The sequence below is a fragment of the Urocampus carinirostris genome, chromosome 15 (genome assembly GCF_059441175.1).
Source record: "Urocampus carinirostris isolate Australia breed hairy pipefish chromosome 15, RoL_Ucar_1.0, whole genome shotgun sequence".
Taxonomy (NCBI): domain Eukaryota; kingdom Metazoa; phylum Chordata; class Actinopteri; order Syngnathiformes; family Syngnathidae; genus Urocampus; species Urocampus carinirostris.
Window position 1 is genome coordinate 27,866,846 of NC_142363.1, and position 13,745 is coordinate 27,880,590.

Consider the following 13,745-nt stretch of genomic DNA (forward strand, 5'->3'; position numbering starts at 1 on the left):
TCTTTCTTTCCTTTCTTCTACCCTTTTCCCCTCCTTCCTTTATTCGTTTTTCCATACTTCCTTGCTGTTGTCCTTATTTGTGTCCTTTGTATAACCTGCTTTAGTTCTTTCTTTCCTTGTTTCTATCAGCCATCCATCCTCCCATGCTTCCATTTTCTGTCTTTCCTCCCTTACCTACTTACTTCCCTTCTTTGTTCCTTCCTACCTTCCCTCCTTCCTCCCTCCCTCCCTGCCTTCTCTCCTTCCTTCCTCCCTCGCTCCCTTCCTTCCTTCATGCAATACAACCTTCCTTCCCCTTTCTTCCTTCTTTCATTCAGTCTTTTATTTTGCCGAACAACCTTCCTTCCTTCCTTCCTTCCTTCCTCCCTGCCTCCCTTACTCCCTCCCTCCCTATCCCTTCCCTGCTTCCTTACTACCTACCTTCCTTCCTTCCTTCCTCCGTCCCTCTCTCCATTCCTTTCTTCCTTTCAACTTTCCTTCTCCCTTCCTGTCATCTTTCCTTCCTGTCATCTTTCCTTCCATCCTTCCTTCCTGTAATCTTTCCTTCCTTCCTTCCTTCCTTCCTTCCTTCCTTCCTTCCTTCCTTCCTTCCTTCCATCCATCCATCCTTCCTTCCTTCCTTCCTTCCTTCCTTCCTTCCTTCCTTCCTTCCTTCCTTCCTTCCTTCCTTCCTTCCTTCCTTCCTTCCTTCCTTCCTTCCTTCCTTCCTTCCTTCCTTCCTTCCTCCCTCCCTCCCTGCCTCCGTTACTCCCTCCCTGCCTCCATTTCCCTCCCTTCCTACCTATCTTCCTTCTTTCCACCCTCCCTCCCTCCCTCTCTCCTTTCCTTTATTCCTTACATCTGACATTCAACTTTCCTTCGCCCTTCCTGTCATCTCTCCTTCCTGTCATCTTTCCATCGTTCCATCCTTTGTTCCTTGCTTCGTTCCCTCCTTCCTTCAGTCCTTTCTTTCTTTCTTTCTTTACTTCCTTCCTTCCTCCCTTCTTTTCTAACTCCCTCCCTTCCTCCCTACCCTTCTTTCCTCTATCTATTTATCCAATCCCCCATTCATACATACCTCTTACTTCCTTTATCTCTTTCTTTCTTTTTTCTTTATCTCTCTCACGCTCTCTTTCTCTCTTTCTTTCTTTCTTTCTTTCTTTCTTTACTTCCTCATCGATCCATCCATCTATCAATCTATCCATCCACCCACTCAGTCATTATTACTTTTGCTTCAAATAATAGCTTTGCTTTTGTATCCATTGTAATTCACTTGAGTGGGTGTAAGCTAGGACCCACGTGACATTTCAGATTTCTCTTCAATATTGCTCCATTTATTTTTCTGTTGTGGTAAAGGGAAATGTATTTTTACTAAAGTGTCGTTCTTTTCTAGCTTTGAAATGTGACTTCAAAATACATTCTTATGTGTTCGGTTAATATTCTTTGAACTATACAGACCACAGTCACTATTGTTCCCTTCAAGAACGAGAAGAAAAAGGCTACTGCACCTTTAAGAAAACCCAGCGTCCTCGCCCCACCTCCCGGTCTCCCAACTGTTTTATGCAAATGAAGCGTGAGAAGCGTGCCATTGTCCAATCAGCTTCGAGCTACAACCGCGGGAGATCTAAATTTCGCGCGACGAGCTTTGGCGCTAAAACGTCAGCCTTGTTGTGGCTGAATGAAGAAGAAGGAAACTTTGTCCCGGTGACACACATCGGGTCCAATTGGGTCACACTAAAAAAAATAACCCCGGAAGCGTCTTCCCGATAACCCGTGGACCTTTAAACGAGGCTTTGCTTAACTTATTGAACATTTTAAGCCATGTTTTGAGGCGTATTAGTGGACATTTTTTTTCGTTTAATTTTCACTGACGTCATCACTCGGAACCAAGGCGTCGTTGGTTCTTGTATGGACGTTCTTGACGCTACTAGACTTGTACTAGTAGAATAAAACTCCATTCGAAGGCTAGAATTTCGTTATAAGGTGGTGAGGAGGGTTTTCTTTTCGAAACGGGTCATTTTTCCGGTACCATGATGCGCCTCCCCAAAGGCGTCTCCCCAAGTCTTCCGAGCAGCCATGCCAGGGTGAAGCTGGTACCGGGAGACTTTTTCGGAACCGGCCTGTCCAGCCCGCCCCTGAGCACGGTACCGGCGGGCTACTTCAGCCAAATCAGCACCAACACCGGCGTCGTGGAACAAAGGGCCTACAGTCTCTACTCGACCCCCCACGGACCTGAGGCTAAGCCCAACAGAACCAGTACCGGACGGCTGCCGGTAGGTTTTCGGAACAATGGGTCGTGTGTGTTGTCTTGGTGTGGGTGGTATCATGAAGCTTTGGAATTCCAGTTTGGACCGACGTTGACGTGGGGAGACACAATGAGGCAAACACATAGGAAATACTTATGGAAATTATATAAATACTGATTAGATCAGATAACACATTTACTATTGTCTGATACTGGACAAAAATATCAATATCGATAGCTGAGGTCTAATGGTTGCTGTTGACATTTTATATAATATCATTGTAGCTTTCATAAGCCTAGTCTTATTATTCATGTAGAATTGTAGATGTTCTATCATTATATATTAGCTGTTGTCAGATACAGGACAAAATATCATAATTATTGGTGTTTATACTGTATTTTACATTAGCAGTTTTCCGATACTGGATAAAATCAATACCATAAGACTTCTGGTCTTATTGGTGGCCGTATTATATGATCTTAGTTGTTGTCCGATGCAGGCCAAAATATCATTAGTCAACGTCTTATTATTGGTTTCCATATTATATGATCTTAGTAGTTGTCTGATACAGGATAAAGTATCATTAGTCAAGGTCTTTTTATTGGTGTTTTAATTGAATATTACATAAGCCTTCTTCCGATACTGGATAAAATCAATACTATTAGCAGAAGTCTTATTATTGGTGTCTGTTTTATATGATATTAATAGTTTTCGGATACAGGACAAAATATCATTAGTCAACGTCTTTTTATTTGTTTCCGTATTATATGATCTTAGTAGTTGTCTGATACAGGATAAAATATCATTAGTGAAGGTTTTATTATTGCTGTTTATATTGTGTATTACATTAGCATTCTTCCGATACTGGATTATATCAATATCATTAGCAGTAAAGTGTTTTTATTAGTGTTCGTATTATATGATATTAGTAGTTGTCTGATACAAGACAAAATGTCATTGGTCAAGATCTTATGATTGGTGTTTATATTGTATATTAGCATTCTTCTGATACTGGATAAAATCAATACCATTAGTAGAAAAGTCTCATTATTGGTGTCCGTAGTATATGATATTAGTTGTCTGATACGAGACAAAATATCATTAGTCAAGGTCTTATTATTCGTGTTTTTATTGTATATTACATTAGCATTCTTCCGATACTGGATAAAATCAATACCATTAGCAGAAAAGTGTTTTATTGGTGTTCGTATTATATGATATTAGTAGTTGTCTGATACAGGAAAAAATATCATTAGTCAATTTCTTATTGGTTTCCGTATTATATGATCTTAGTAGTTGTCTGATACAGGATGAAATATCCTTAGTCAAGGTCTTATTGGTGTTTATATTGTATATTACATTAGCATTCTTCCGATACTGGATAAAATCAATACCATTGGCAGAAGTCTTATTATTGGTGACCGTATTATAAATTAGTAGTTGTCTGATACAGGACAAAATATCATTAGTCAAGGTCTTATTATTGGTGTCCGTATTATATATTAGTAGTTGTCTGGTACAGGACAAAATATCCTTATTCAAGGTCTTATTATGGGTGTTTATATTGTATATTACTTTAGCATTCTTCCCATACTGGATAAAATCAATGCTATTGGCAGAAGCTTTATTATTGGTGTCTGTATTATATGATATTAGCAGTTGTCTTATACAGGACGAAATATCATTAGTCAAGGTCTTATTATTGGTGTTTATATTGTACATTAGCATTCTTCTGATACTGGATAAAATCAATACCATTAGCAGTAAAGTCTTATTATTGGTGTCAGTATTATTTAATATTAGCAGTTGTCCGATGCAGGACAAAATGTCAATGTCATTGGCAGAGCTCTTATTGTTAATATAATATTAACAGTTTTCTGATACCAGACAAAATGTCATTATCTTTAGAGTATGTCTTATTATTGTGTCAATGTTATATGAACAGTTTTATGATACTGGACACAATATTAATATCATTGGCAGAGGTTTTATTATTAATACTTTATATTAGCAGTTGTCTACTGTATTAAATATCAATATTATTATTGCAGTGGTCTTATCAATGTCGTTATTATATTATCAGTTGTCTGATGCGGGACAAAGTATTAATATCATGAGCAGAGATCTTATTTTCACGTTTTCAACCAAATAAAAGGCATACTTTTTACGTCTTTTCAACCAAATTTTACTTCACTCTTATTGAAAATAGATTCAAGAGAAAATATCTTTATTAGAGCCATGCCCACCGCCCGAAGATAGCTGGGATGGGCTCCAGCACCCCCGCGGCCCTATTGAGGATAAGCGGTGCAGATAATGGATGGATGATATCAATTAGGATTTTGGACTTCAAGACACATACATAGCGATCAGAACATCTCCTATACATATCCTTTAATTTTATTGACTGTGATCTTTATGATCAACTAATATATATATATATATATATAATATATATATAATCATTCATTTTTGTTCATCGTCCAAATCCGGGGTCTCCAACCTTTTTCATGTGGAAAGCTACATTTTGTTAGTAATTAGTGCAAAGGGCACCCAGTTTCATATACATTTCCTAGACAACTCATCGTGGTATTACTGTGTTATTACCGTGTTATTATCAGGGTAATCATTGGAAATGGGGTTAAATAGACTCAATGAACTATTAGAAGTCATTTTACTAGAAAATCACAATGACCTGGTGAGCTGTTTTCAGAATAGGTCCGCGGGCATCTTGGCTGTCCTTAAGGGGCACCTTGGCACCACATTGGAGACCCCTGATCTAAATCGTCCCTCAATTGTTATTTAAAAGATTACTGTGTATTATTTAGTGCCTCCTAGTGGTAAAACATGTTACTCTTTATGAGTTATGTGTCTCTATATGACCTTTGCCAATTATGTGTGTCATGTGTATGTGTATAGATGCATTTAGTTGCCCAAAAAATGGGGATGACCCTCTCATGACAGTTGCTCCCTACTTTAGCATCAGAATCCTGTTCACTTCAGGTTCAAAGTTCAAAACAGACAACTGCCGCTTGGAATGAAATAAAATCCGGCATAAATTGTAACACCCGACATTTCCTGTAACAGCTGTTGTTTGCAGGAAGGGGCCCAAATCCGTAAAGGTTAAGTTGGGGTCTCAGCCTGATCTCGGGGCGACAATCGGCCCCGTCGTCCCCATTAGAGGATTAGCGGTTCCTAAATACGGCAAAGGCACCACCTGCCATGGCAGACGATGCGTTCAGGTGTCTCCTGTGTGATGTTTTTGGGAGTTGCGACGACATCCTTTTGCCGTCATGAGGAGCAACCGCGACATGCAGATAAGGGCGTGGAGTGTTTTTGCACTGATAGGGTTTTTTTGCACTCCTCCCTTTTTCGTGCGTTTACAGATAGTTCTAGGATTATGTTTGAGATGCACCCAAATGAAATGCCTCAAATACATAAATGAGTAAGATACTTTTTTTTTGCATTCACTTGCTATGGAAAAGGTGAAAGTATAATATGATTGTATTGTATGTTCCTGTCTATTTTTTTTGGGTTATCAATCAATTTAGCAAAAAGAATGAAGAAATCATCTAAAAAGAAAAAAAAGAATGACCGGTTGAACCCAAAGCCAGTAACTGATAGGTGCTTCATTTATTAAATTAGAGTAGATATTACAGGAATATGTTCTAAGGAGGGGCAGCATGGCGGCGCAGTGGTTAGCTCATGTGCGGCGCAGTTCATGTCATGGGAACCTCCTGCGTGGGTTCAAATCCAGCTCCAGACTTCCTGTGCGGAGTTTGTATGTTCTCCCCGTGCTTGCGTGGGTTTCCTCCGGGCACTCCGGTTTCCTCCCACATTTCAAAAAACATGCATTTCAGGTGAATTGGCCGGTCCAAATTGTCCCTAGGTGTGAATGAGCGAGTGAGTTGTCTGTCCCAGAGTGCCCTGCGATTGGCTGGCAACCAGTTCAGGGTGTCCCCTGCCCACTGCCCGATGATTGCTGGGATGGGCTCCAGCACCCCCGCGACCCTACTGAGGATAAGCGGTGCAGCTGATGAGATGAGATGAGGAATATTGACAACGTCCTCCATTGTGAATATGCTTAATTGCTGTTAAGATTGTTGAGAAAAATTGTTCAAACCTCACATTGTTTATTTGCTGTTATTCTCTCGCTCTCTCCTTCTCTTTAATCTACTAGTCCGGCCCCCGACAGAATGTTTGTTCTATCGTGTGGCCCCAGAGTTAAAATGAGTTTGACACCCCTGTTCTAAGGTGAAAACCTATGGAAATTAGATGATGAGTTTCGGACTATATTAAAAAAAAAAGGTATAGCAGGGTTCCAAGGTGATCGTTTTAGGCCACTGCTTTAAATATGAAAATTAAATATAAGCGCAGTCCATGCAAATTATGGATTGGTTTGTGACTTGTAGACGCCGCCCTTACGAACGAGATCTTCGTAAGGTGCTTCAGTGCTATATTTTGTATCTTTAACGTTTATATAAGTATGTTTAAGTCTTGTATAAGTAACATGTGTTGTTATGTACTATAGAATAAACATTTCATTAAATAATATGCTCTATAAAGATAAATAAAATTGAGTTTAGCTTTTGGAAGATGCGCTTCAAGAGGTCCTCCTGAGTGGTAAAAAGTGACCGATTTCTGACTTCTGTTAATCTTCATACTTCTTTTTCAGGCGAAAAGAAAGTTAGATCTCGAAGACCCAGTTTTCCTCACCGAGTTCCGGACCCCGAAAGGCAAAGGCAGCATTGCGGCAAGTCCAAGAAGTGAGAAAACACCTTAAACCTTTTTTTTTTCTCGGAAAAAAATATCCAGGGGGCGCTATTGATCGTTTCCTCTCCACAGCGCCAAAGTCACCAGGCGAGCGCACAAGGTATGACACCTCGCTAGGCCTCCTGACCAAAAAGTTTGTAGGACTGATCTCAGAGTCCCCTGACGGCGTCCTGGACCTGAACTGGGCCACTGAGGTCCTGGAGGTCCAAAAGAGGAGGATCTACGACATCACCAATGTCCTGGAGGGCGTACAGCTCATCCGGAAAAAGTCCAAGAACAACATCCAGTGGTTGTAAGTCGCACTGAAATGTTCATCCATACTACAGTTGTAGTATGGTCCATTATTTGCATCGCTTATCCTCAGTAGGGTCGCGGGGGTGCTGGAGCCCCTAGTGGCGCCTGAACGTAATTCCTACCGAATCAAGATTGGAAAACTGACATAACAGCTTGATTTTTGTGTCCCACAGGGTTGGAGACGTGTTCGAAGGCTGCGCCGGGGCCAGCCAGAAGGCCCGAGCGTTGCAGAAGGAACTCAAAGAACTGGAGCGAGCCGAGAGATCGCTGGACCAACTCATCCAATCCAGCGGAGCGCAGCTCAAACAGCTCACCGAGCAGAAAGACAACCAAAAATATCCTTGCAGAGGAAGACATTTTTCTTTTTTTTCGGGTAACGTTGAGCCTTAACCTGGCGGCTGCAGGCTAGGCTACGTGACGTATCAGGACATCCGCTCCATCGGCAGCTTAAAAGAAGAAACGGTGATCGCCGTCAAGGCCCCGTCCGAGACCAAGCTACAAGTGCCGGACACGGTGACGGTGAGGACGCGTGGGGTTATTTTTATCTTCAAAAAGTTTCATTTTCACGGCAATAAAAACAGAAACGGTTCCCTAGCTAACTAAATATATAGATGCACCTTCTTCGTTTTTTTACTTTGTTAGGAATTTAAATATTAAAATTTATCGTTTACCAAATTGTTCGAATTAGTTATCTGACTCCATTAACCAAACACAACCTACATTCACCTAACAATGCGTGCTCGTTTCTTGATGGAAAAGATGGACAAGAGACCGGCATTTCCACACAGAGCCAGATTTAATTTCTTAAACAATTTTACTAAGTGAATTCCATCAAAATCGTCCGAATTAGTCGAATTAGTGTCGTCTGAGTGTCTGTCAAGCCTCCTCTCTCGGCCCACGTTTTTCCGCAAGCTGGTGTGCCGGCTCCTCCGATGGGCGTGCCAGGGAAGCCCCCCCCCTGGGCTTCACCACCTCCTCGCCGAAGGGCGTTGCGATGTCTGTCCTTGTGCGTCTGGGATTCTCCGTCAGCACTCACAGGAATTCTGTTATTAGAAATACGTCTGATGCATTCCACACAGCCTAACCTTCTAATGTACCTTGAAGAAAAGCAGTCAGTGAATATCTTGCATTAAACTCAATAAATGTAACTTGTATTCAATCGTATGAAATCCTTTTTAGTCAAATGTATAAAATCCTTCAACTTGTAATCCTTTTTACATGCTGTGATAATCTTTAAGGTGTTGGTACAAATGACTTGTGTTTCCTCTGGACTTAGCGACTGCACGAAAGCAAATTAACCAACATGCGTTCTGTTCAACGTCCGCTTCGTCAAAACCGAAATAGGTCCAAACAAGTGATGTGCCGCCCTTCTTAGGCACAAGCTTCGTTTCTTTCTCGTTTGTTGACTTTGGGACTATGATTACCGAGTCTGCCATGACACTCAATGAGCTCACACGGTGGGTGTGGCATAGTGTGGTGCTTGCAAACTTTCAATCGCGTTTATTGGCTTGTGCTATTATCAAAACTTTCCTTTGATTGGTCGGTGCTTTTAAAACTTGAACAGTAACAATTGTGGTTGGCCAAAACTCCATCACTCACTAGAAAACCTTGAAAAATCGCGGTGCTTTGCGGTTTCACAACCGCTCTACGTCACATCGTGATGTCAATTCGATTTCGGTTAATCGTGCAGCCCTAACGTGTTGTGCAAAAATCGTCGAACAAACGTTCAAACTTCTGACTTCGACTTTGGACTGCCGCCCTTCTACCGCCCCCTTCTTCCTCACCACCCCCCCAGATCTTTCCAGGGGGGCGGTACTGCCCACTTTGGGGAACCACTGCTTTAAATGAACATACTCTCAAAAAAAATTTACAGCATCATTTTTGGCCTGTAGTAGCTTGCATGCGCAAACTGGAACGAGCTGGTGAGGTGAGAAGTTGCGAGAAGTCCTTAGTGCTAGCCTCTGGGAATGCTTGTGACCTTGATTTTCCAATGACTAGCAAGATTATTGTTCCAAATAGAACTTGTTTATTAAAATTATTGTTAAAGCAGTATTACATTACTAAATAATTAATGAAATAGATCTTTTTTTGCTGGTGAATATTTTTCTTTGAAAACAAGACAAGAAATACACTCGTTTTTTAATTATAATGTTTGAATAATTGAATAATTAATACTCTCCCTCCATAGCCGTAAGCAAATGTTGCTTAATTTCGTAATTCAGGGTCCTGACGCTTGACAAATTCGGAACCCCTTTCCTGGCTTTGTGTAGGAACTTCTACCGTTGGCTAACCTCTTACACCAGCTCTGACCAACTCTAGATATTGGCCCTTTCGAGCTGCTCCGAGAGTGTGCAGCTCACAGACTCTTTTGTTTAACACCAGCTACATGCCCAGTCACTTGCTAAAATTCATCCTTGCATATTCACTCAATAACGAATGAAAGTAGGCGTCTGAATTTTGCCACACGATGTCCTAGAAGTCAATTGTTTTACATTTTCACATTAAATGCACTCAGATTAACACATGTTTTCATTTCTTTTAAATTGAAAGGGTTCATTACAGATATACCTGAAGAGTACAAACGGGCCCATCGAAGTTTATTTGTGCCCGGACGAGGTTTCGGAAGACACCAGTTCTTTGAAAAGTTCTGTTACGCCAGAAAAAGCTGCCGCCTTGCCCGTCAGCCTCAGCAATGTCAAAGATGAGCCCTGTGAAGGTAAGCTCCCATTTTGTTCCTGCTTTTAAATAAGGTTGAGCTACGGTTAACTCATTCAATGCCATCATTGTTTTCGGAAGCATTGTCTCGAAGTGCACAAATGTAAAAAATATTTTTTTCTTAATTTAGTTTATAAAGATATACTAAAGGTTTTGGCTCTGCTGATAAGTATCAAGCCTCTAGGAATGATTTGAGTATGAGAAATCACCATTAGATGGCAGGAATGGTTTTCAGCACATTATTGTCCACACATCAAGGAAGCCCCCACTCCCATGTGTTGCGTTCTCTATCCTAGTGGGGTTTTTTTTTTGTAGGCCTTATGTCCTTTTCACTTCCCAGTTCTTTACATTAATTTCCCTAGTTGAATTTTTGTAATAGTATATTTTTGTTTCTTTGTACTATCACTAAAGTTGTATTTTTATTTTATGTCTGTATATTTAGAATTTTTGTTGTATTTTTGAAGTGGGATTTTTGTAGTTTTTCTGTCGTAGCCGGATGAAGTTTACAGGCCATAGTTATCCCAACACTATACAGTAATCCCTCGGTTTTTGCGGTTAATGGGGGGCCAAGACCACCCGCGAAAACTGAAAATCCGCGAAGTAACGGCGCCCCTTCAAAAATGCTTAAAAAACGTATACAGGTATACAGTATACCCCCCCTGTATACAGTACACCATATAGAATACGGGTAAAAGAGAGAGAGAGTGAAATTCATGTTACAGTGGAACCTCGGTTCTCAACCATAATCCGTTCCAGAACCCTGTTCGAAAACCGATTTGTTCAATCACCGAAATCGTTTTTCCCATTAAAAGTAATGTAAAATCGTTTTAATCCGTTCCATCACCCTGAATGTTTACCATGAACGTAAACATGAAGCTAATCGTACGTTCGCGTTAGCGTAATCTTTCGTACGGAAGATTATGCTAACATGAACGTGTAAAAATAAAAAAAAAGATTATGAATAGGATTTCTTACCTTTTTTGGTGTGGGGAGAGAAAAATCATCAAAAGTTTTTCAACCTCTTCCAAAACTTGCGACAGTTGCTTGCTTATAGCGCCAACTTCCTTAGCCGCATCACTCGATTTCACAGCCTCCTTATTCTTTACTATCGTACTGATAGTAGATTTAGCCATGCTGTATTCACTAGCAAGATCGGAAATTTGTACACCTCTTTCATATTTAGCTATTATGTCTTTCTTAAAGGCAATAGTTGTACGAACAACTTGTCTTTTTTCACCTGTCCTGCTTGCACCGACCTTCTTCGGAGGCATAATTTGGGGCTAAAACACCCGTACGCCGCTCAGCATCGCACCCTAGCGTAACGGCGTTCAAACTCCGATTTTTTGACCGAACAGCGAACCACGAATTTCTCGACATTTTTGGTCGAACACCGATTTGTCCGAACTGAGAGGCGTTCGAAAACCGAGGTTCCACTGTATAACAAAAAAAAAACATCAACTGTAAAATGTTGTATGTGCACGGAATAGCACTGTGGCGAAACCACTACGAACCATTCAGTATGATTGTATTAACCGCTCTCAACCACATGTCGCAATCGCAGTTTAGATAGATAGATAGATACTTTATTCATCCCCGAAGGGAAATTCACATTTCCAGCAGCATCCCTTCGCTGAGAACAATACAATAATAAAGCAAAAAGAATACAATATACAAATACCCAGTGTGACGTGCAAATGCCCACTGTAGCGTGTTATATAGAATATCTAAATAGTGCTACACAGAATACATATTGCAATAAAATTTGGTAATATGTAATGTAGGTGGTGTGGTTTAATGTGGGCTTTTACTCTGCCGGGTAGAGTTGAAGAGCCTCATGGCATGAGGAAGAAAAGATCTCTTCATTCTTTCCATAGTACAAGACAGTGACAGCAGTCTGTCGCTGAAACTGCTCTTCTGTCTGGAGATAATGCTGTGTAGTGGATGCGATGGATTGTCCATGATTGACCGCAGCTTTTCCAGCTATATTTCGCTTGTTAACACTACCGGTTACATATTGAAAATAAAAACAGTGAAAATGTGATATTTGATGAGTGTTTGTGAAGCGTTTTGGGAAACAACAGTTAAAAAAATGGTCTGTGTTCATTTTAATGAAAGTGAAAGAGCTACCTTCTGACAATAAGAACATACTTTAGCTAGCGGCATCGAACGGCTTTTACGACAAATACACGAAACCACACACTATTAGCCGTGTTTAGGTAGTACAAACAACTGCTCGCTTTTGGTATAATAAAGTCAAACTTGAGATGAAATGTGACAGAAGAGAATATACTTACGTCGGGTCGCCGAGGTCCCTCCTTGATAAACTGAGCGCAACATAAGAAGGGGGTGAGGTGGAGGAGGGGGGGTGAGCGAAGCGGCAATGACTAAGCTTTGTGTCAGGGCCTCCCCCTCCCCTTCACAACAAGAGTGTCCACACCGTGTCCTCAGTTGACATAAGCTCGCGCTCAATGGCGTCAACTCAATAAATGCTTTTATGGAGAAGGTAAGGTATATTTTTTAGACCCGCGAAGCTCTGAACCTGCAAAAGTGGAACCGGAAACTAGCGAGGTTCCAGGGTATTCCAGTACACCTTTGCCTTCTGTGGCCACCAGGGCCTCGTATGACACGAAACACTGAATCGCCATATAATAGATCCATCTTCTCAATCTTCTCCCATACAGCGAGCTCGTCTTCAGCGTCCTCGGCGTCCCTGCTGGACGTGGAACGTCTTTTGGGTCTGCCGCCCAGTTTGCTGCAGATGACCGAGGACCAACTACCCGGCGTAGGCGTGGAAGGCGGCCCTCCGTTCGTCAGCTTCTCGCCTCACCTGGACCACAGCGACTATTTGTGGAGTCCCGAAAGCGGTGAGGGCGTGTCCGATTTCTTCAACGCTTACGACCTCAATGATCTCCTTTGAAGGAGGCGGACTCTATGTTAAGCCCCGCCCCCGTGAGACAGTGATTCGTTTGTGGTAGGAACTGAAGTTGCATGTGGCACGTGTCGTCAAATTTTTCAATTTGAGAGTTATGGAAGCCTTTTCTGCCTCCGAGATTTCAATTGATACAATTGAATGAAAAGAATGATTAAAGATAAATAATAATACTTTCAATTGAAAGATTTCAATGAAAAAAAAAATTGGAATTGCACATTTAAAGCCGGTCCATAAATGAACCTTCTAATGCCAGATTGCAAAAGTGATTTTAAAATTGCCAAAATTAAGCAGAAAAAGTTGTAAAAAAATTATAGAACTTAATTTTGAAAGCTATTTTCGGGGGAGAAAAAAGGGAAAAAGTCACATATTTAATTGGTACAAATATATATTTTGGAAATTGCAATTGCGATTTTAAAATTTCCAAAATAAAGAAATGAATAGAAAAAGTTATAGAACTTTCTATTGTAAGATCTTATAGAAAATAAATGTATTACATATATTTAAAAGGTCAATACATTTATATTTTCTAACATTATTAATTGGTAAAACGACCACCTCTTTGATTATTTAATTAGATATATCAATATGTTTCTAATAAAAGCAGAAAAAAATGTTAATGAAAAATAATAATCAAAAACTTTATATTGAGATCGATCAATTAATACATTTTATAAATAATAAAACTACTCATTTTCCAGAGTAAAATTATTTTATTTAACAACTGATAAAACAATATTTTGAAAGATCTCACTAAAAATAAATTCAGAAAAAAAGTCCATTCATAAATATTTTGAATCATTAAAAATATA

General features: G+C 40.4%; 1 protein-coding gene across 1 annotated transcript; it reads left to right on the forward strand.

Moving 5' to 3' along the window:
• Positions 1 to 1,663: 1,663 nt before the first annotated feature.
• e2f2 (E2F transcription factor 2) lies at positions 1,664 to 13,515 on the forward strand. The gene is made up of 7 exons (XM_088354457.1): positions 1,664 to 2,252; positions 6,898 to 6,988; positions 7,068 to 7,287; positions 7,463 to 7,624; positions 7,694 to 7,808; positions 9,840 to 10,005; positions 12,686 to 13,515. Exons 1-7 carry the CDS (start codon positions 2,010 to 2,012, stop codon positions 12,919 to 12,921), a joined length of 1,233 nt encoding a protein of 410 aa, XP_088210583.1. The 5' UTR covers positions 1,664 to 2,009; the 3' UTR covers positions 12,922 to 13,515.
• The last annotated feature ends 230 nt before the right edge of the window (positions 13,516 to 13,745 follow it).

Bases quoted from the DNA above. Each gene is read 5' to 3' on its own strand.
- e2f2 (XM_088354457.1), top strand. From the start codon at position 2,010: ATGATGCGCCTCCCCAAAGGCGTCTCCCCAAGTCTTCCGAGCAGCCAT. The intron at 2,253-6,897 runs GTAGGTTTTCGG...CTTCTTTTTCAG, and splicing joins CCAGTACCGGACGGCTGCCG to GCGAAAAGAAAGTTAGATCT. The intron at 10,006-12,685 runs GTAAGCTCCCAT...TCTCCCATACAG, and splicing joins CAAAGATGAGCCCTGTGAAG to CGAGCTCGTCTTCAGCGTCC.